This window comes from Chrysemys picta, chromosome 7 (assembly GCF_011386835.1).
Source record: "Chrysemys picta bellii isolate R12L10 chromosome 7, ASM1138683v2, whole genome shotgun sequence".
In the NCBI taxonomy this organism is placed as follows: Eukaryota; Metazoa; Chordata; order Testudines; family Emydidae; genus Chrysemys; species Chrysemys picta.
In genome coordinates, this window is record NC_088797.1 from 4,358,859 (window position 1) to 4,379,674 (window position 20,816).

A 20,816-nucleotide genomic window follows, 5' to 3' on the forward strand; every position below is an offset into this window, starting at 1 on the left:
CGTTTTACATTCATGAATCAATTAATATTTAGTATAATTGCCTTTTAAAAATACGGGACCAAATCCTGTCTCACGCATCTCCAGAGCTGTGCTCCGGCTGGACTCATGGGCATGGAGGTCTATTCCTGCTGCCATATCTGATAGGAATGCATTGCACAGAGCACTTTGCCAGGGGACAAGCCTGATCCCTGTATCGGAGATGGCGGAGTTGAGGGGCAGGGAGCTGAGCTGACTTGGCTAAGACCACAATGGCAAGGCTGGGAATAGGACCCAGGTTTCTTGATCCCTATTCTGGGCCCCTAACCAGTGTAGAGAGGTGGGGGAGGCAGCACCTCCCGTGATGTTCCAGCATGAGGTGCTCTGGGATCTCCCTGGCAGGTGGGGAGGGTGAAGGGGCCAAATGGCCCCATCTTGAAGAGCTGTGTCAGAGCCTCCAATTGCAGATGCCGGATGCTGGGGTGACTGTCCCATCAAAGCTGAAGATCCTCTCTCCGACAAGCAACCATGGGGGTGAACAGCTCTCAGGACCGCCTTACTCTGCCCTCCCTCCCTGGCTTCCTCACCTACATCCCCCAAACCCACTGATTTCCATTTGCCTCTGTGTGTCAACATCAAAACACCCTCATTTTTCCTGCAAATACAAAGAGGCTTCCTGAAGGTATTTGAAACCACTCCTTTAACAACGAGTATGCAGGCTGTCTGCACATAGAGTTCGGAGGCAGCTGAATGTATAATGTGACAGTAAAATGGTAAGTCAAGCCTTCTGCAAAAGTACAGAGCAGTTAGCACTGTAACTACGACTGCATCATCAGGACGGTATCACTGCATGATTAAGTTCTTACCAGACTTTTCAGTAAGGGCAACCTTACTGATCTGATAACTGCCAAGGACAAGCCAAATACACAGAGTCAATCTATGCACATTTAATCCCCAGAAGGCAGATTAAGTGTATAATTGACCCATATAATCCATGTATCATCTCCAGTCAAATGTTTTCTATGTCCGGTTTAGGCAGACACGAGGCCCATAAGAAAGCTATCAAAGACACAATATTACCATTGCAGTGGATTTCATCAAAGTTAGAGATGGCTTTTTAATCACTGATCTCAGAGACTGCTAGATTTAAGCAGATGAACTAGCACTAAGCACATCTGTTTTAATCCTTATCTTCTACTCAGGCTTGTGTCTTCAAGAAGTACATGGAGGAAAAAAATAAATTAATTTTTGTTTAGATCTTGCAATCTTAGGAGCTTCTCTTGATGATCTGATCTCTCATATCAAAAGCATGTTTTGGGTTTTTTGGGGGGTAAGATATTGAATTAATCATGAGAAAGAAAAAATACCATCTGCGCTATTTATGGACTTTGGAGGTTTGCATCAATATCCTGAAATTCACAGGAACCATGGTTGCTTTCTCTACATTCAACAGCCTTTTGTACACTAGCTACACTCCTGTGACCAAGACATCAGTATTTTGCTAGTTAGGCAAAAGCCAGGCTAGTGATTATAATATCAACAGGTCCACCATATAGTTTTGTGATCAGATAGGTTCTGATTGGCTGGAAAATACATAAACTACGTATGCGGATCTAAATCTGTAAACTATCATCATTAAAGGCAATAATCTTTGCAGGCAAATCTCCCTCTGGCCTCAAAGGGAATTCTGGCTGTGTAGGGGCCTGGTCCTAAAAGACGCTGAGTGCCCTCAGTTGAGAGGGCTCAGAACCACACAGGATTGGCCTCAATGACTGCAAGATCAGTCACCTTTCTTCAGGTCCATGACATACCTCAAGCCCATCTGGCCCACACTTCGTATTTGAAACAATCAAATACAGACGCCCCCCGGGTTACGCAAACCCGACTTCCGCAAATCCGCACTTATGGAAAAAGTTCCATAAGCTAGAAATAGGAGGATTTTTTTCCTTTTTTTTTTGCTAACGGTCGGGTACACGTTTCCCATTTACGCAAAATTCGAGTTACACAAGGCATTCTGGAACGGAACGCTTGCATAAGTCGGGGACTGTCTGTATGTCAAAAATCACCCTTCAGAGACAAAGTTGCAAACTATTACACTAAACTGAGTTTGCAACTTCTCTTTTTTCAAAGCATCATACAATTTTTTAAACCACATGAACATACAGAGACATGCACATAAACAAAGACCGTGAACAGATGTCAATAAGCTGTTCTTAAATTCTTCTCTTACTAGTTCTCTGTACCAGTGAGCCATGTTACAGTATCGTAGCTTTAACAAATGCAGTGTAGTCATAGCCGTGTCGGTCCCAAGATATTGGAGAGACAAGGCAGCTGGGGTAATATCTTTTACTGGATCAACTTCTGTTGGGGAGAGACACAAGCTTTTGAGCCACACAGAGCTCTTCTTGGTCCAATAAAAGATATTACCTCACCCTCCTTGTCTCTTTAAAAAATATTACCAGTTTAGTGGGACAGGCCAAATAAATAAATCATGTTAATCTGCAGTAAATAGGCACTGTTCAAAAATCAAATAACAAAAAATCCTAGTTAGCTTTTGATTACCAGCAGAATTTCACAATCTGTTCCTTTAATGACCCAGAGAATGCAGATATTAAAAATTAAGATGATGACTTTACTGCAGGGAAAAAACTGACTAATTTACAGAATAAAGGAGATTATCTTAATCCTGCTGTGTGGTCTACATTTTAATCTTCTGCAAGCACCAATATCCACCAAAGAGCACAGTTCTGCTATGCAGGTACTGGCACAATGAGCACTAAGAATATTACCTCAAATATTGTTGGGAACATGGTATAACTAATAGTATCCAGCCTTTTTTAATGGTAGAAAACAAACAGAGCAAATAAACAGAAATACCAGGTGAGAAGAGGGAGGAACAAAAACTCCCAGGAGCTACAAAAAAAAAATGGAACATGTAATGGACCAAATTATGGGCTTGATTTTGCACCAGTCAAGTCAATGGGAGTTTTTCCAGTGACTTGCATGGGAGGAGGATCTATCCCTATATCCTTGTCCCTATATCCTTCTTGACAATCCTGAAACCCCAGTGAAATCAATGAGGTTGCAGCACACATGTGACAGGAAGATTTTAGCCTGGTCACTAAACATGGCAAGGGAGTTAACATGATACTCTAAAAATGTAGGGCCAGATTCTCAGCTGGAATAAATAGGCAGAGCTGCATTAAGGTAAATTGAGCTATGTTGATTTATCCCAGTTGAGGCTGTGGCCTGCAAAATGTTAATTGATGTCTCTATCCAGATTTCAAATTCTGATCTGACTCTGGCCTCACTCACACTGCTGCAACTCCACAGACTGCAAGAGTGTCACTCCTAAAATATACTGATGCAAATGAGAGCAGAATCAGCCCACACATATTTTTAAAAGGATATTTCTATTTTATAATACAAATGTTGATTATTCATTCTCCATCTTTCTTAAAACTGTACCTGGTGGACCCCCCCAAAAAACAAAAAAACGCCTTGAAAACCTGACAGTTTTATAGAAATCTATCACTGGGATTAACAAAGAAGATAAATAAAACTATTTGGCCACAATGTTTAGCTCCATGAAATTAAGGGCTGAATACTTCAAGAATATTCTAGGTTTTATACACAACTGGTTTGCTTTATTACTCATACTTCACAACAACACAGTGAGCAAAAGCGGCCAAAGTCTGCTTTTGGCTGAGTGGGCATAACCGAGAGTAAAACCTGGACCAAGACGTCTATATAAAAACAAAACAAAAGAAAACATATGGATGTGACGCTGAACCCATTAAAATCCATGGGAGCTTATCACCAACTGTCATAGGAGCAGGGCTGGCCACGGTTAGGAAAACTGACTGAAACAATGCAAAATGTTCACAAACTGATGCTGTGCTGCTAAAGTGTAGAAAACAAGCATGTGGGAAATTCAATTACAGATACTGCAACAAACCATTTCTAGGTGATGGAGATTTCTGTGAATTGACACTGAAGGGCCCAATCCTGAAACCCTTCACCACTGGGAACCATGCTAGCATCACACAGCATTCACCACTGTGTCCAGTACTAAGGGTGTGCAGGATCGGGCCCCAATTTAATTGCACTATTACTAGTTCAGTCAGTGAGGTCAGCACCTTGTCCTTTATCTTAGGGCTGAACTTGGGAAATAAGCATTTCTTTCAGAAACAATTTTGCAATAGTGAGAGCAGCCAGTTTAAAACAGTTTTAAGTAATTAAGGTTGCTACCTTTGAAAGTCTAGTGCATTCTAATCCCATATATCGAAATAAAGGATCCAATCTTGTGCACCTTACTCATGTGAAGAGATACATTTGAGTGAGACACAGAGGAATGTAGTCAGCAGGATTTGGTCCCAGAATTGAATTGCTAACACATCAGAGCAAAAAGTGAATTGCTCTTCCACAATGCCTCGATAGCTGCACGCAGTTATGTAAAAACATATGTAGAAATGTAAATATTATAGGATTTATTACTATTAATAAAATCCTTTATCATTTACCTGCCTAACAGGTTAGGAAAGGTATAGCTTATGAAAAATGTGTGTGTGTGTGGTGGGGAGGGGAGGTGGGAGGGAATTATGTACTTTTGCCTTCTATTCTTATTTTTTTTATTGCTAATTTAACCAAAATATGGTTTTCTGATCCTAAGAATGATCAGATCAAACAAATAAATACTCAGGTCAGTGACAGATTTTGAGAGTTTGAGCTAATGACACAAAGTTCTAAAAACCACACAACTGCGAATCTTAAGTAACTGATCAAAGGAAAGGCAACTAAGGCATTGAAAAGAACAACCCAGCTGATCTCTGAAAATTTACTGCTTATGGAATAAAATTCAACATAGATGTGCAATGCGCTAGTGGACCTGCTGCAAAATAGAAGTGACTGTGTCCTTTTTTTCAATGCTTACTGGATGGGTGGTTTATATCTGGCATTCTGTTCTTTAAATTCTTTGAAGAGTGAGCACGCATAGAGCATTAAGGAGTCACTAGTGTGCTTTATGCATGAATGAGGCATTCTCAGTGGATATGGGCCATGCTAGTAGATGTACACAGGAAGATTATTTGACTCTAATTCATGCCACTTGATATAATGTGATAAAACATTTGACATGAGAGATAAGTTCCATTTTAATCTGATAGGATATCAGTGAAAGAAAGAGTGGGAATTATAAAGTAAGAAGAGGTTTCTAAGGGAAAGATGATGTGAAGAAAGAAGAATATCAAGTAAAGAAGGCATTTGATTGGGGAAAAAAAAGCCTTCCCTACACACTGTGGAAGCAAATGAGTAAGTAAACAAAGCATATAAAGTTATTAACATTCTAGAGCCAGAAGACTGAAAAATGATGTTGCTGAGAGGTGAAAGAAAAGAAAGTTTGAATGTAAGCTGTTTCACACAGTCACAGAAATCAATATATAAACAAAGATCCTAGAAGTGACTGAAACACTAATGTTAAGTGCTTGCCATAAACATAAAACCTTCAGTGAACAATAGCTACAAGGACGGAAAGTGTGTCACACAACAAAAGCAACAGAGAGAGAGACAGGTACATCAGTTAACATGCATTCATATTTAAAATAAATGTAGGCTGCTGGGCATCAAGGTCAATGTTCTCTTTTACATGTTATCAATTAATTTGGTGCAGGGGCCGGGGTGCAAAGGGGACAAAACTCCTGAAAATCTGTGTCCTTTTGACTAGAGCATCCATCCCATTTTTCCCCAGGGAGACCATATTATAGCTTTTACATCTGGTGCTAGACACCACAACGTAGTCCTTCTGAGTATGAAAATACGGATTTTATCAGCTATCTTTTGGTCATTTTTAAAAAATATAAATAGGCAGCAGAGTTCATTTTCAAGTTTTGAGTGCTGGGCAGTCAGTAACAATTAATTAACATACCAAAGAGATGGTCCCCGACTAACACATCTGCCATAAAATTGGCTCGGATTTTAATGATAAGAACAATGACCAAGATGTTCCTCTTATAGGAAGATTTCTCACAAACTTAACATAGTAAGTATTGGCTTAAAAGATGCTGTTATCTTACAAACCACACACATAAAGACCAGGACACAGTAGATCAGAGTACAGAGTTAGAGCAGGTGGACAGCAGATAAGAGCCTTAGTCAGAAGGAAAGGAAAGATTTTTTGTTTTGTAATCTATAACCAATCAATTTTCTCAAAATGTGACTTATCCTCCTGTCTTATTTTGTCACATTTTGGGGGAGTCTCCTGCTTGGTTTCCAAGGAGGAGAAGGCATTTACTTACATCAAATAACCTTTCTATATACATCTCCTCATTGACCTTATCACGCAAGACATCCTGAGAGTGGCGAACAAATGTCACATAGGCATCAGCAACATCCATCCCCGGCTTCTGTATGGAAGAAAAGAAGAGAGAGAAAGAAAAACATAAACATCTTCATAAAAGGCAGCTCCTTTATGTAGTCCTGTTGCTGTAGTTTCTTTCCTCAAGCTTCCTTTTGTCCTTAAACTGTTGCTTTGCACCACACGCCCCGTTGATACCTACAGTACACTTGGGTGCCAGAAACTGATACCACGGCTGGCTGCTTTGTATGCCGCAAAGCCAACGAGCCACTCTGTCTATGCAGCTTGTGCAGCATAAGATCATGTAAACACACTATCTCGCTTGCTTTTTTTGCCTAGAGGGAAGCTACTCGGATGAATAAAGCCTTTCCTTGACACACTGATGCCAGGAAGTTCTCGTGCTATGTTTGGTATTGTTGACCTAATTAATGAAACAACAAATCACGCTGTGGTTTTTCAGTGTCACCTTCTATATGCAAACCCTCTGTTATATGAAGTTAGAAAGCTAACACCCAGCGCTAGTCTCTTGTTTCTTCTCCTAAGGTGTGAGAATGTGTGTAGTAAGCAATGAACATTTTATTATTCACACCAAAATCACATTTCTTTGTTGTTTAAAACTTAGACTTTTGCTTGAACATGGACTTATATTTTAAAATAAACTAGTTAAATCATAAATCAGCTAATTTCCCAACATGTCTAAATCTGTGCTACATTTCTAGGATACCTAGAGCTGTAGTTATGTCTGTACATACGGCCAAATATGTTCATTGGTTTTAAACCTTAACTTATAAGTACATTAGATTTGTGAAAGGCAGTGATACTTTTGATATTTTCTTTAAAGGAGACGGTAACTGAAGTAGATGGAGAGGGAGAAATATACTAAAAAATCCATTGAGTTCACACTGCTTGATATGTTGAAATCAAACTGATCTCAAAGGAAACCCATTAAAATACTGTAACAGGAGTCATTACAAGACCTGCCACAGAACCTTAAATTTCCATGGCACATTGTAAGTTTGTTAATAACGAGTGTCATTAGTTTTCATTACTGCGATTTACCTCAGATCACAAAGTATCGGTTCTCTCTAAGATGTGATTGTCAGCCACTGTAAATTGAAGTTAGTTAACACTCCTGTGTAATTTCCAGGGTGAAAATGAGGACCGTTTGGAAAGCAGTGGGAAAGGAGTTTTTTAATACAAAGCAAACAATTATCAAGCAAAGGGCCAATGCTTGGCCCTTGGGATGCCAGTAACATTTCTTAACACCTACTGAAACAATGACAAGGTATTAATTTGAAAACCAATGAGGACAACACAAATGCGGCCGTAGTCAAGTGTTATACTTTGAAGCACTGTTCAGCACACTGATTGTGCCAGTTTCATGGTGGCACTATAAGTGTTGCAGTTTTTTGATACAAAACAAGTTTCTGAAATTAGACGTCAGTGATGCGTCTTATCTGCTCAATAACAGGATATCGTCTCTTTTCCCTAGAGAAGGAACCCATCATCGAATGTGGTTTTCTCTGCACTTCCCCGAGAGATACAGTGGCTCACTACTACTGTGGATGCTGTTTTCGCTTACACTGGTGAAAAGGAAGGCTAGCTCCATCTAAGTCAGGGGTAGGCAACCGATGGCACGCGAGCTCATTTTCAGTGGCACTCACACTGCCCGGGTCCTGGCCACCGGTCCGGGGGCCTCTGCATTTTAATTTCATTTGAAATGAAGTTTCTTAAACATTTTAAAAACCTTATTTACTTTACATACAACAATAGTTTAGTTATATATTATAGACTTACAGAAAGAGACCTTCTAAAAATGTTAAAATGTCTGACTGGCACGCGAAACCTTAAATTAGAGTGAATAAATGAAGACTCGGCACACCACTTCCGAAAGGTTGCCGACCCCTGATCTAAGTTAATGGTGTTTCACCAATTTTAAACCTGTGTGTGAGTAGAATCTGGCCCATATTAACTAAATGATGGAGTCCAGGCTTCAGGAAACATTGCGATACAAGTGGAAGCCTATATTCACAGAGAACTCTTCTCAAAAAGTTAGATGTTGTTCTTTGACATTTCCATGCAGATATATTGTGTCATCTCGTTTCACACAAAAAAAGTTAGTATACATCAGCCAAACATCTATGGATAAAGGGTCATTTTAAATCTATTTCCTTATGCCTCCTGAACAGCTCAGTCCTCTCCAAGTGATGCTGGTTTTGCTATACAATCACATAAAATGCACATTAATGACAGTGTTGTAAGAGGTGTTGTAGCTCTGATATTTCTTTTCCATTCTCTACCTTGACAACACAACTGGACTGTTTGAACTCTTCAGGGAGCATTTTGCCTCTTAATTTTCTGATCTGGAAAGAGAAAGGCTCTTCACAGCTACCTTAATTACACCTTGAACTATGGACTCCAGCACTGTCTTGCTGTGGCCAAATCTTAATCGGACAAGCGGGTAAAGGAATTCAAAATTAAAGCCTTGGAGACAGGGTGTCCTGGGGGATCGGTAACAAAAACTGTTGTATGTCACAAAGTTGTAATATTTAGTGACTGATCATAAAATTGAAACAAAACAGAGTCCAGGTAACACCCCCAAATATGTGGTCACACACGTGCACGAGTATATTGGTGGACGTGTGTGTGTGTTTGTGTGTGTGTGTAACAGCTGGTGGTGGGGTTTAAAGGTTTTATTAGAATGAGGTTGGGGTGAACTGCTCACATGGGGTAAGCCATGAGCATTGTGCAAGGCATCCCAAAGGAATCCCAAGAAACCCTTGATACTACATGACACCATCATTTATTTTACAGGAAAATCTATTTTGGAAATGTTTGAGAGTTATATCAGATTTTACTGGGACTCTTTCTTGTAACCCTCCACCTCGGAATGCTGTATTCACTGTACTTTTCTGTATCTGAAGTCCTAGCAGCTGAAAGTGTCAAATGTGCCTCAGTGACTTAGAAGCCTAGACATTTTTAAGGTCGGACATCTCAAGCTCTTTCCGTGCATGTGACTGCTGAGTCCCACGGGGAGGTTAAAAGCTCCTTCCCAGTGTTATAAATGGCCCACTTCTACCCCTCAAGGGCCATGACATACCAAACTTTAAAGCCAGGACATTTTTATGCAGAGAAAAGCTCTGACTTGCCTGGGACTAAATCTTGCCCATACTGGACCCAAGGAAGGTGTACTTGGGGAGGGAAATTCCACATTTGGGGTAAGGAAATGGAAACACTTCTCTGGGGTTATCTACACTTGGAGTTGAGGATGCGTTACTCACCCTAGTTCTGACTGAGCTAGTGCCCTCAAACTAGAAGGCAGCTGCAGCAGTGAGAAAGGCAGGAGGCGCTAGTTCCCCCAAGGGTGTGCCCACCAGAGACGTGAGGTGCGTACTTGGGGTGGCGAGCATGGCTACATTCGGTTTTTAGTGCGCCAGCTCGATCCATGCCCATGCAAATATGTCACCTCCATAGTAAGTGGTGTGTGTCACACACACGCTGAAGTAACCCTGTCTAGCTAACCTGGCGCGTTTTCAAGGCCGCATGTACATTTCATTGATTTCCGTGGAGTTAACCCAATTTACACTGGTGTGGCTGAGTGCAGAATTTGGATTGATGTATTTAAGTCTACAGTGGAGTCGCATCATAGGTGCATTTAACTTACGCGATTTTAACTATACGCGCTCGGCAAAACAACAACAAACAAGAGAGAAAAATAACAATTTAAATACTGTACCTGTAGTGCGGGCGATTTCGCCCGCCATTCCACTCAATGAGCGTTTGACTATATGAGATTTTTGCCTTACGTGCTGACTTTCAGAACCTAACCCGCGTGTAAGATGTGACTCCCCTGTACTTGTTTTTATTTGTAAATACTCAGCACAAAGTCTGTCTGTAAATGTAACCTCGTTTATCAGCAGTAATCCCTAACTCCAACTAGCATTCATATACTGCACTTAAACTCAATTTAAATGTAAATTTCTGGCAACTTAAGAGCTTTATCTAAGAACTTGAAGGGCTCTCTTCCTTATGTGTTAAGCTCTAATTAGAGGAGCCAATGTACAATTTTTCTTTAACAACTGCAAACGTGAGCAAATTTGGTTATTTTTTATTTTCATCAACACTGTTTCCCATATACACGCACTGCTAACTTACCACCATTTCCCTAAAGTTAAAACGAAAAGCATTTTCTGAAAGAGTAAAATATGCCAGCAATTAGAAGAATAAAAATAAAACAGGCTAGCAAGTGTGTTAGATATATTTTGACTCAGCTCTAACACGTTCTAGACTTTTCTCTCTGAAATTACACTCTACTTTATATAGGCAAGTTTCAATGAAAAAAATTACAGAACACAAAAAAATTACAGAATGTACTGCTACTGATTTTTTGCAGTGACCCAAGTCCCTTGTGTAAATACGGTACCTATTTGATACTATGTGAAGTCCATTAGTTACGTATCCCTGCCTACTTGCCGGTCTCCATAGGATAAATGTTTAATATTGACACCAGCTACCGCAGGTCCTCCTTTCAGCTCAAGTGTTAGAATCCTACGCTTATCACACTGAAAGTCCTAGGTTCAGTAGCAGCTGACAACCCACACTGAGGGGTTGTTACATGTGCAGTAAAACCAAAACACAATGCAAATTATTAAGACAGAAGGCAATGTTTAAATTGTGCTTACAGGTACATCGACGTATTTGGAAGCCGCCTTCACCTGTAAAGGAAAAAAACTAGACTTTAGACTCATGTTGACGTTTAATACATACAATAATATCTAAAGATAACATTAGTACAACTTGATGCTGATTGAAAAAATGATGCTAAAGTGATACATTTCCTGTTTCAATCTATACGTAATGGTGGTTTAAAAAAACCCCCAAAACCCAAGAGAGGTGGCTTTACTGTCGCTAAGGCACAAATTGCAGCAGATGATGGTGTGGGAGTTCTCCTTCTCCTTTTTCTCCATGAGCAGGGGGAGGTACAGAGATTCTGGAAAAGGCCAACAGAAATATATTCGCTTTATTATTTCTCTGGGGGCTTAATGCTGCCAACAAGCAGGGCCTTGTTCTCAACTCTCATGACATATGAGTCAGATTTTAATATATGTGGCTAAGGCAGGTATCCTCAGCTGCACAACTCCTAGGTCACTGAGGAGGTTGTACCCAGACAAGCAAGCGGGGTGGGGACGTGGAGCTGGGGTGCACACAGGAGTCCTGGAGGTTGGCTGGCTAATGACTGGAAATAGGACAGGGGAATGTATTTTTGTGAACAGTTTTTTGGGGGGAATGGATGGCTCAAGGGATTGGCAGTGGAATCAATGCAAACTTAGTAGCCAAAAGTTATTACCACAGCATGACAACTTGGTGGCTTCATTCCAGTTCAAAGTAAACAACTGTCCACAGCCTAAGGAAATCCAAGACCACTGGAGCCCTTGCTGGCAGATCCAGGCCAGTCAGCCAAGGCACACAAATACTCCCCCTCCAATACAGCACCGAGGCGTGTGGATGAGGAGGTCCATGCAGGCCTGCACTGTGACTGCCTTTGGCACACAGACTGAGGAGTTCAGGGCTGTCAAGCTGGGATTAAGCTCACTCAAAAGTTTAAGTTACATTTAAATTAGGGCTGTCGATTAATCGCAGTTAACTGACGCGATTAACTCTAAAAAATTAACTACGATTAAAAAAATTAATTGTGATTAATTTAATTGTTAAACAATAGAATACCAATTGAAATGTATTACATCTTTTCGGATGTTTTTTCTACATTTTCAAATATATCGATTTCTATTACAGCACAGAATACGAAGTGTACAGTGCTCACTTTATATTATTATTTTTATTACAAATATTTGCACTGTAAAACTAATAAACAAAAGAAATAGTAGTTTTCAATTCACCTCATACAAGTACTGTAGTGCAATCTCTTTATCATTTAAGTGCAACTTACAAATGTAGATTTTTTTGTTTGTTACATAACTGCACTCAAAACCAAAACAATGTAAAACTTTAGAGCCAATAGTCCACTCAGTCCTCCTTCTTGTTCAGCCAATCGCTCAGACAAACAAGTTTCTTTACATTTACAGGAGACGCTGCTGCCTGCTTCTTATTTACAATGTCACCTGAAAGTGAGAACAGGCGTTCACATGGCATTTTTGTAGCCGGCATTGCAAGGTATTTATATGCCAGATATGCATACGCCCCCTTCATGCTTCGGTCACCATTCCAGAGGACATGCTTCCATGCTGATGATGCTCGTTAAAAAAAATAATGCATTCATTAAATTTGTGACTGAACTCCTTGGGGGAGAACTGTATGTCCCCTGCTCTGTTTTACCCACATTCTGTATATATTTCATGTTATAGCAGTCTCGGATGATGACCCAGCACATGTTTGTTTTAAGAACACTTTCACAGCAGATTTGACAAAACGCAAAGAATATACTAACGTGAGATTTCTAAAAACAGCTACAGCACTTGACCCAAGGTTTAAGAATCAGAAGTGCCTTCCAAAATCTGAGAGGGACGAGGTGTGGAGCATGCTTTCAGAAGTCTTAAAAGAGCAACACTCAGATGCGGAAACTACAGAACCCGAACCACGAAAAAAGAAAATCATCCTTCTGCTGGTGGCATCTGACTCAGATGATGAAAAAGAACACGCGTCAGTCCACACTGCTTTGGATTGTTATCGAGCAGAACCCGTCATCAGCATGGACGCATGTCCTATGGAATGGTGGTTGAAGATGAAGGGACATATGAATCTTTAGCGCATCTGGCACGTAAATATCTTGTGACACCGGCTACAATAGTGCCATGTGAATACCTGTTCTCAGGGCCGGCGCTTCCACTAGGCGACCCTAGGCGGTCGCCTAGGGCGGCAGGATTTGGGGGGGGGGAAGGGCGGCATTTTGCTGTCCTCGGCAGCAATTCGGCGGCGGGGGTTCTTCTGCTACGTGTCTTCGGGGCACTTCGGCGGCGGATCCTTCACTCGCTCCGGGACCCGCCGCCAAATGGCTCCGAAGACGTGGAGTGGAAGGACCCCCACCGCCGAATGCTCAGAGGAGGAGCGCTGCCACCTAGGGCGGCAAAAACCCTCGCGCCGCTCCTGCCTGTTCTCACTTTCAGGCGACATTGTAAACAAGAAGGAGGCAGCATTATCTCCTGAAAATTGTAACCAAGTTTGTTTGTCTGAGCGATTGGCTGAACAAGAAGTAGGACTGAGTGGACTTGTAGACTCTAAAATTTTACATTGTTTTCTTTTTCAATGCAGTTATTTTTTGTACATAATTCTACATTTGTAAATTCAACTTTCATGATAAAGAGATTGCACTACAGTACTGGTATTCCATTATTAACAATACGAGTAATAATAATTAGCTTTTTTAATCGCTTGACAGCTCTAATTTAAATTAAAATTTAATTAAAAAAATATTGTCAGGAACTGACCAACCCACCACAAATAGCTTTCATGTATGTAGCTTCCATTTCAACAGCTTCTGCCTCAGAGATTTTGCAACCAATTCCAGGAAAGAAGAACTGTTGGAGTATGAAAAATGCTGAGGCAAAAGCCACATATAAGGGCACAATAACCTATCTTTCTATCTGAACTCACGCAACCCTTAGCCCCTCTCTGCAGGTTGGAGGGTGGGGATGTTTACCCTTTACTTGGTTTTTTTAACCAGCTTACATGACAAATGGCTTTTCCATTTGTAGGGCACAATGCAAGCGTAAGGTCCCATGCTACTGAAGGGGGCACCCGTGTTTTTCCACTCTGCTTTTGCTGCTGGTGTCTGAATGCGGAGATCTTTTTTCTCCCTCCCAACTGGCCCTGACACTGAAGAGGATTCCAGGTCAAGTCCATGGGTTGCAGAGCTTGTGTAGTCTGGGGACAGCCCTAAAAAAGGCTATGACCAAGGGGCAGTCCTGCCTTTCAGGATGCCAACAGTCCACTGGATAATTTCTTATGTTCTCCTCTTCAAAGCTCACATTTAAAGATCATGTTGATAATCTGGAGGCTGTGGTATGTTTCCAGATATCTGACAATTACAAGACCCGAAACTCTTGCTACTTCTCTGCTGCCCTTCATAAAACAGAATGCATAAGCCTGTATGTCAGCCATAGCTGGCAAAGGATACAGGAGTTCCATGAGTTTCAAGTTCAACTTTTCAGACTGAGCAATTCCCAGCTGGATAAAGAGAGACCCTCTTACAACGGTACCATAATGCAGCCCATCTGGAAGGCTCACAGCTGAGATCTTCCATGAAGCTTATGCTTTTAATTAGGATAAGCACGGGCTCACCATCCTTGTTTGGGTGTAAAAGCTCACCTGCTTTTTAAATATTTCTAAAGCTACCATTAAAACAGCCTAAATATAACACGCACACAGTTGCATCTTGGGATGAATAAATTATGTGTCCTGAATGAGGGGCTGACTGTATGTGTGAGACAGAATGTGTGAGTGGGTGGATGTATTTGTATGGAGTGTATGAGGTGCGTGTGTGTGAATAATTAAGCAAAACGAGGCGATACAAAAGACCAGAGCGGTGGTGACTGCCGAGAGTAACATTTCAAGCATTTCCAGCACTAAGACCCCCAAACTGGGGTGAAAGAACAGGGGCAAGCCCTGGATATTTTCAAAACCCTACCAGTGGGCCTGGAACTAGATGGGCACAAGATTATACGGACACAAAAAGCCAGCCCACTGGATCTCAAAATGGGCACGAGAGCCACCCGCAGTCCTCTTAAAGGTTTAAAATGACACGTGAAACAGCTCTAGCTGTAGCAATGAGTTCGATGCAGGAATTACCGAGTGAGATTCATCCAGGAGGCGCCGAATGGATGTGCATAATGATCCCTTCTGGCTTTAAGGACTAAAACTCATAAAAAGAAATGCCAGAAATGACAAGACACGGAACTTCAGCAAAAAGAAATGTTTCCGTCTCTCTGTGGTATCGACATGGCCTGCCGCACTTCACAATCGTCAGTGTATTCATCCTCACAACCCCCTGCGGAGGTAGGACGGTGCTACTGTCCCCACTGGTCAACCGATGAGCTGGTTCTTGCCCTGTGGCGGCAATGGAAGCTTTGCCATTGACTTGGATAGATGAAGGATCTGACTGGAGCCTGAGCTGCCACGTAGCTATTTTTAGCACAGCTGTGCTAGCCCGACTTTGTCAACCTGGGCTCGATGGCTCAGGGCTGCGGGCTGTGTAGACGTTCCCACAGGGAGTCTCCCGTAGACCAGGGACTGGAACCTGGTTCTCTTAAATCCTGGATTAGCACCTAATCATGGGACAATCCTTCCTGCCCAAGGAAAGATGCAATGAGAAAAATGCAGTCTTCCTTCCACAATCTCCTCTCCACCCACAAAAAGCTAAGCTGCTTTAAAAAAAAAAACCCCAACAAAGTGAATAATGACTTGTTTTTCTCTAAAGTAAGATTTGGCTACATTTAGTGAAGTTTCCAAACAACCAGACGTTGTGTGAGTTTTGCTAGGCTGCAGTTTTTCACAAATTATGTGACTTTTCCATGAAATGTCTCAGTTTACCATAAAAATTTGTGAAGAACAAGGATGAGATCTTTTCCATCTCTCCCTGGGGTAATATACGCTCTTTAGTTTTAATTAACATCATTGTAATTCTTTGCTGCTCAATGAAAGAGGCCATCCAGATTAAGCAGCTGCCATTGCTTGTGACTCAGTGGAACGTCACAGACAGACACCCATCAAATGACTGGACTACCGATACAGAGAAACATTTGACTTAAAAAAAAAAAAAAGTCTGGCCAAATGCAGAAGGGTCTTTTCGTTCTGAAGCTCTTTATAATGAGGTGGCTAGTGAGGACTTTACAGCAGATATATTAAGTTAATATTGAATTTCCAGGCAAGAACTGAAAATAAGGATTTCCTACTAGGTGATAAAACCGTCTGTCAGAAGACCCCCGAGTACATGTCATTTCTGAGACAGGAACACATATGATGGAAGGAGTTGGTAGGAGCGGGAGGAAGATGACTGCTTTCTAGAATTAAAACGTTTGGACCATAGCACTGTTTTATTTGTTCACACAGGGCAAAAACATGGGAGGCAGCACTACTCCGCTGTAATGAGCGATAGCTTCTCTTTATGTCACTGCAAATACAAAACACAGAAAATGATGCTACAATGGCAGGAAATTGTGCAGCTCAGCAGAACCTCCTGAGTGCAGCATATAGGGGCTGGGTCACCTGTCGAGTGCTACTGACTATTCTCTAGTTCCATTCGCATCCCTGGGGTACGAGGTGCTTTCCCAACAGAAAACAGGCACCTTCCCTGCCCGAGAAGATACAGCTCAATCCTGCAGCGTGAGGAGTGCCCCAGTGAGGCCAGTGGGAGTGGAAGGAGTTCAGGGCAGGACTGGCCCCACCCGCTGGGGGGTATGGGAATCAGCTTCATTCGAATACTTCTAAACTCTCTAAAACCCGGATTCAGGGAGGTCTCTCTACCAGAGCAGGATTTCAGTGACTGTGTTAAGCAAGTGCTTTAGCGCTGTCCTCAGTCACAGTCTAACACAATAAAGGTGGCCCGGGGCTATGTCCTGCCCACTCCTCCCTGCTGTCAGATGCACATTGTTGCTGCAGTGCACTGGGGCTCTTTGCTAAGAGCAGCCAACTCCTCTGCCCTCCTTACTGATCATAGAAGCATAGGATTGGAAGGGACCTCAAGAGGTCATCTAGTCCAGTCCCCTGCACTCATGACAGGACTAAGTATTATCTAGAGCTTCCCTGACAGGTGTTTGTCCAACCTGCTCTTAAAAATCTCCAATGACGGAGATTCCACAACCTCCCTGGGCAATTTATTCCAGGGCTTAACCACTCTGACAGTTAGGAAGTTTTTGCTAATGTCCAACCTAAACCACCCTTGATGCAATTTAAGCCCATTGCTTCTTGTCCTATCCTCAGAGGTTAAGAAGAACAATTCTTCTCCCTCCTCCTTGTAAAAACCTGTTATGTACTTGAAAACTGTTATGTCCTCTCTCAGTCTTCTCTTTCCCAGACTAAACAAACCCATTTTTTAAAATCTTTCCTCATAGGTCATGTTTTCTAGACCTTTAATCATTTTTGTTGCTCTTCTCTGGACTTTCTCCAATTTGTCCACATCTTTCCTGAAATGCGGTGCCCAGAACTGGACACAATACTCCAGATGTGGCCTAATCAGCGCAGAGCAGAGGGGGAGAATTACTTCTCATGTCTTGCTTACAACACTCCTGCTAATACAGCCCAGAATGATGTTTGCTTTTTTTGCAACAGTGTTACACTGTTGACTCATATTTAGCTTGTGGTCCACTATGACCCCCAGATCCCTTTCCACAGTACTCTTACCTAGGCAGTCCTTTCCTGTTTTGTATGTGTGCAACTGACTGTTCCTTCCTAAGTGGAGTACTTTGCATTTGTCCTGATTGAATTTCATTCTATTTACTTCAGACCATTTTTCCAGTTTTCCCAGATAATTGTGAATTATAATCCTACTCTCCAAAGCACTTGCAACCCCTGCCAACTTGGTATCATCCGCAAACCTTATAAGTGTACTCTCTATGCCATTATCTAAATCATTGATGAAGATAGTGAACAGAACTGGACCCAGACCTGATCCCTGATGTGCAGCCTTTGGGGGGTTTCCTTTTGTTTACTGCCTTCCACTCCTTGGCCACTGTTGCCGGGGAACCACGCTCGATTTGGGGGGACAGATCATTCTCTACAACTGAGCAGTGTCCAGGGAGGCTTCGCTGAAGCTGCCCCCGCTTCTCAGCTTCCTCCTGATAGAACTCTCCTCCCCTCTGGCCTCCCTCCTAAGACCTGTGCTTGGCCGTGCTTACATCTGACCGGTGTTCGGGAGATCTCCCCTGCACCAATACTCTTCCTGCAGATGCCCTTCCATGCCCACACCATCGGCATTGCCAGTGCATCCCAGCACCCACTTCCCCACCAGCTGATCAACTTAAGCCATCCTCCACTTGCAGGGTCACTGTTTCTCAACAGGCTCTCCCTGCTTTGTCCCTCCTGTTACTGCCGCTCAATTTGCTCCCTGTTCTCCCCCAGCCTCAAAGTTATTAGTAATTTCATCCGGCCAGGGCTTGTGTTATTCTTAGTGGGGTGCGAAGGAGCCCTGCACCTTTGGCCGGTTTGCACTGCCCCCCTCACCACGCTTTAATCAACCGTACACCTTTAGAACGATGCTGCTAGGGAACTATCTGTCTGCCTTAATTCTTTGCTGGTGCTCTTCCCCAGAGACCCAAGACTCCTATTTCCATCCAATACACAGTTTCGAGGCTTGCCTGGGAGAAGGTCAGGGGCATTTACTGGGTTATGAGATCATTTGCCCATGTAGCTGAGGGCTCGGTGCTGAAGCATGAAAGCATGGCCCATGGCTGCCCCAGACTCTTTCATCCCGACAGCGCGTATCTCTTGGGTGTCACAGCAGATGTGTTCACTGTGTAATCTCCATGTGGGCTGAGAGCTGATTGCTCCGATACAGATAGGGTACGTCAGCTAGCCTGAAGCCTTGTGACATCCGTGGCAGTGGGCACAGGTTCAAGGGACAACCCTGGGTGGTGCTGGCTGGTTTATCCAAACCCAAAGGCGTTGCGGTTTTTGCCACTTCTCTACCAATTGCACCAAATCTCCTTCGGAGCACAGGGGGGGAAGCTTTGCGAGAAGACCTGAGATCTCACGTGAGAGTCAGTGGTTTCTTCATGCAGCAACCCGCACAGGGCGGCAAGCCTTGGTTTTGAGAGGGTAGTTTAAGCCAGGTTTGGTTTTCGAACATCGAACACGGGGAATGCTGGTGACAGCTTGGGGTGGCCGTTGCCTTCTCCCCTTCCACAGCTGCCAGGACAGGTTGCTTCCCAGTAGTTATCCTGCAAAGAGTTCCACGGCTTAGTCAAGCCACAGCCACTTGGTCAAAATCCAAGTCTCTGTCCGCCTCCCATTGCTCTTCGCAATTCAGACATGGAGATAGGGATTCCATTCACACAGCAGTAGAAGGGAGCAGCACAAGTCACACCATTCGGTGTAAACAGTATGATGTGGTGTGAGAGATGCAGCATCCACCAAAGAACAGCTTGGATTTGCAGAGAAGGAAGAATTGCACATTACACTGTCTACCCAGGCTGATGCTGGCACTTCCGATGCCTGAAAAGCTGCCGCCTCCACAACCTCTGCTGTTGGCACAGAAGCGCACTTAGAATCTTCTGCAATACACTAAGATGAAGGAAGACAGCCAGCCTCAGCTCTCCAGCCCTCTCTGCAAGAGAGGAACTCCTGGTGAAAACGAACAATACCCATTATTTTGTTTTAACAACACCAGAGTGTTCAAGGGGATTCTAGGTCAGTGAGGGCGAAGCAACAGGATAAGGGAGCACAGGACAAAGAACCACCAAAACACAAAGAAAGGGGGGATTAGCCTCATGGAGTTAAACAAAAGAGAATGGAGAAGGCATGCATGCCTGAGGTTACAGGGACAGTCAGTTCGTGATGAATCAACTGCAAGATATTGCTGAAGATCTCTTCATGGCAAACACGACTCTACAGTCCCACCAAGGTCAGTGACACTGAGGGAGCTGTGCTGGTGACAACGAGATGAGTGGGAGCTGTATGTGGTCTTACTTCTTCTAAAATTCCCAGAAATTTGAGATGGGAGAGTACAAATCCTGGTCCAGGGAAATCTGGCCGAGACATGAAATTCATACTTAAATGATTTCGTAGAGGCCTGTGGAATGAGAGGTCACACCAGTACTATTAGGTCATGGGATGGATTCTACATGTGAGAATATCAATAATGTGTAACTGTAATAAGCGTGAAGTCTCTTGCCCACTCTCAGTTGAATTACTAGTGATTGCAAGATACAGAAGCTTTACGTGTATTTGTAATGGGGCCTGATGGAAAGAAGTTTCCAAAGTGCACTCACAAAATTATTCACACACATAGGTGCAAAGGAGGTATTTGTGCAGCCGTTTGGGAGTAGAAATAGAATCACAGAAAATAGAAATGAAGGGCTGGAAGGGACCTCAACAGGTCATCTAGTCAAAAACATAAAACCTGTTTTGAAGCCCACATGAAAAGTTTTACTGTTGCAAAGAGATGTCCTTGCAAATTTTACAGGGTTCATTTTCAGAGGACCTTTGAAAACTGGCCCTTGTGTGTCCTTCCTCTGCAATTATCAAAACAAATGCGTAATACAGCTTGGCACTTGTAAGACTTAGTTGTTAACAAGACAAGATTTGTAAACTGTATTCATACAAGAATACCATTCACATCCATTCTGTTGCCAGAAAAGCAGTCAATGTTACAGGTTGACGTTTAGTGGGAGGAGCAGTGTTTTAGCTCTGTGATGTTTCTTAGAAATGAAATGTGGTTTAAATGTGGTTAAAGAGGCTCGGTGCACTGTGCTGAGAATTTATACCCTCATGCCATTATCTTCCTATCCTCTCTTCTTTCAGAAGCAATATGGGACTGTTC

General features: G+C 42.6%; 1 protein-coding gene across 21 annotated transcripts in view; it reads right to left on the bottom strand.

Annotated features, from left to right (window-relative positions):
• CADPS (calcium dependent secretion activator) overlaps positions 1-20,816 on the bottom strand; it is a 354,315-nt gene that overhangs the window by 23,901 nt on the left and 309,598 nt on the right. For 18 of the 21 annotated variants that reach the window (XM_065550658.1, XM_065550661.1, XM_065550671.1 and 15 more), the window contains 2 exons: positions 11,011-11,043; positions 6,270-6,377 (listed from right to left, as the gene is read on the bottom strand). In XM_065550658.1, coding sequence (XP_065406730.1) covers positions 6,270-6,377; positions 11,011-11,043 — 141 coding nt within the window. The remainder of the gene's footprint in view (positions 1-6,269; positions 6,378-11,010; positions 11,044-20,816) is intronic. The other 3 variants (XM_065550667.1, XM_065550659.1, XM_065550676.1) reach the window with 1 other exon arrangement.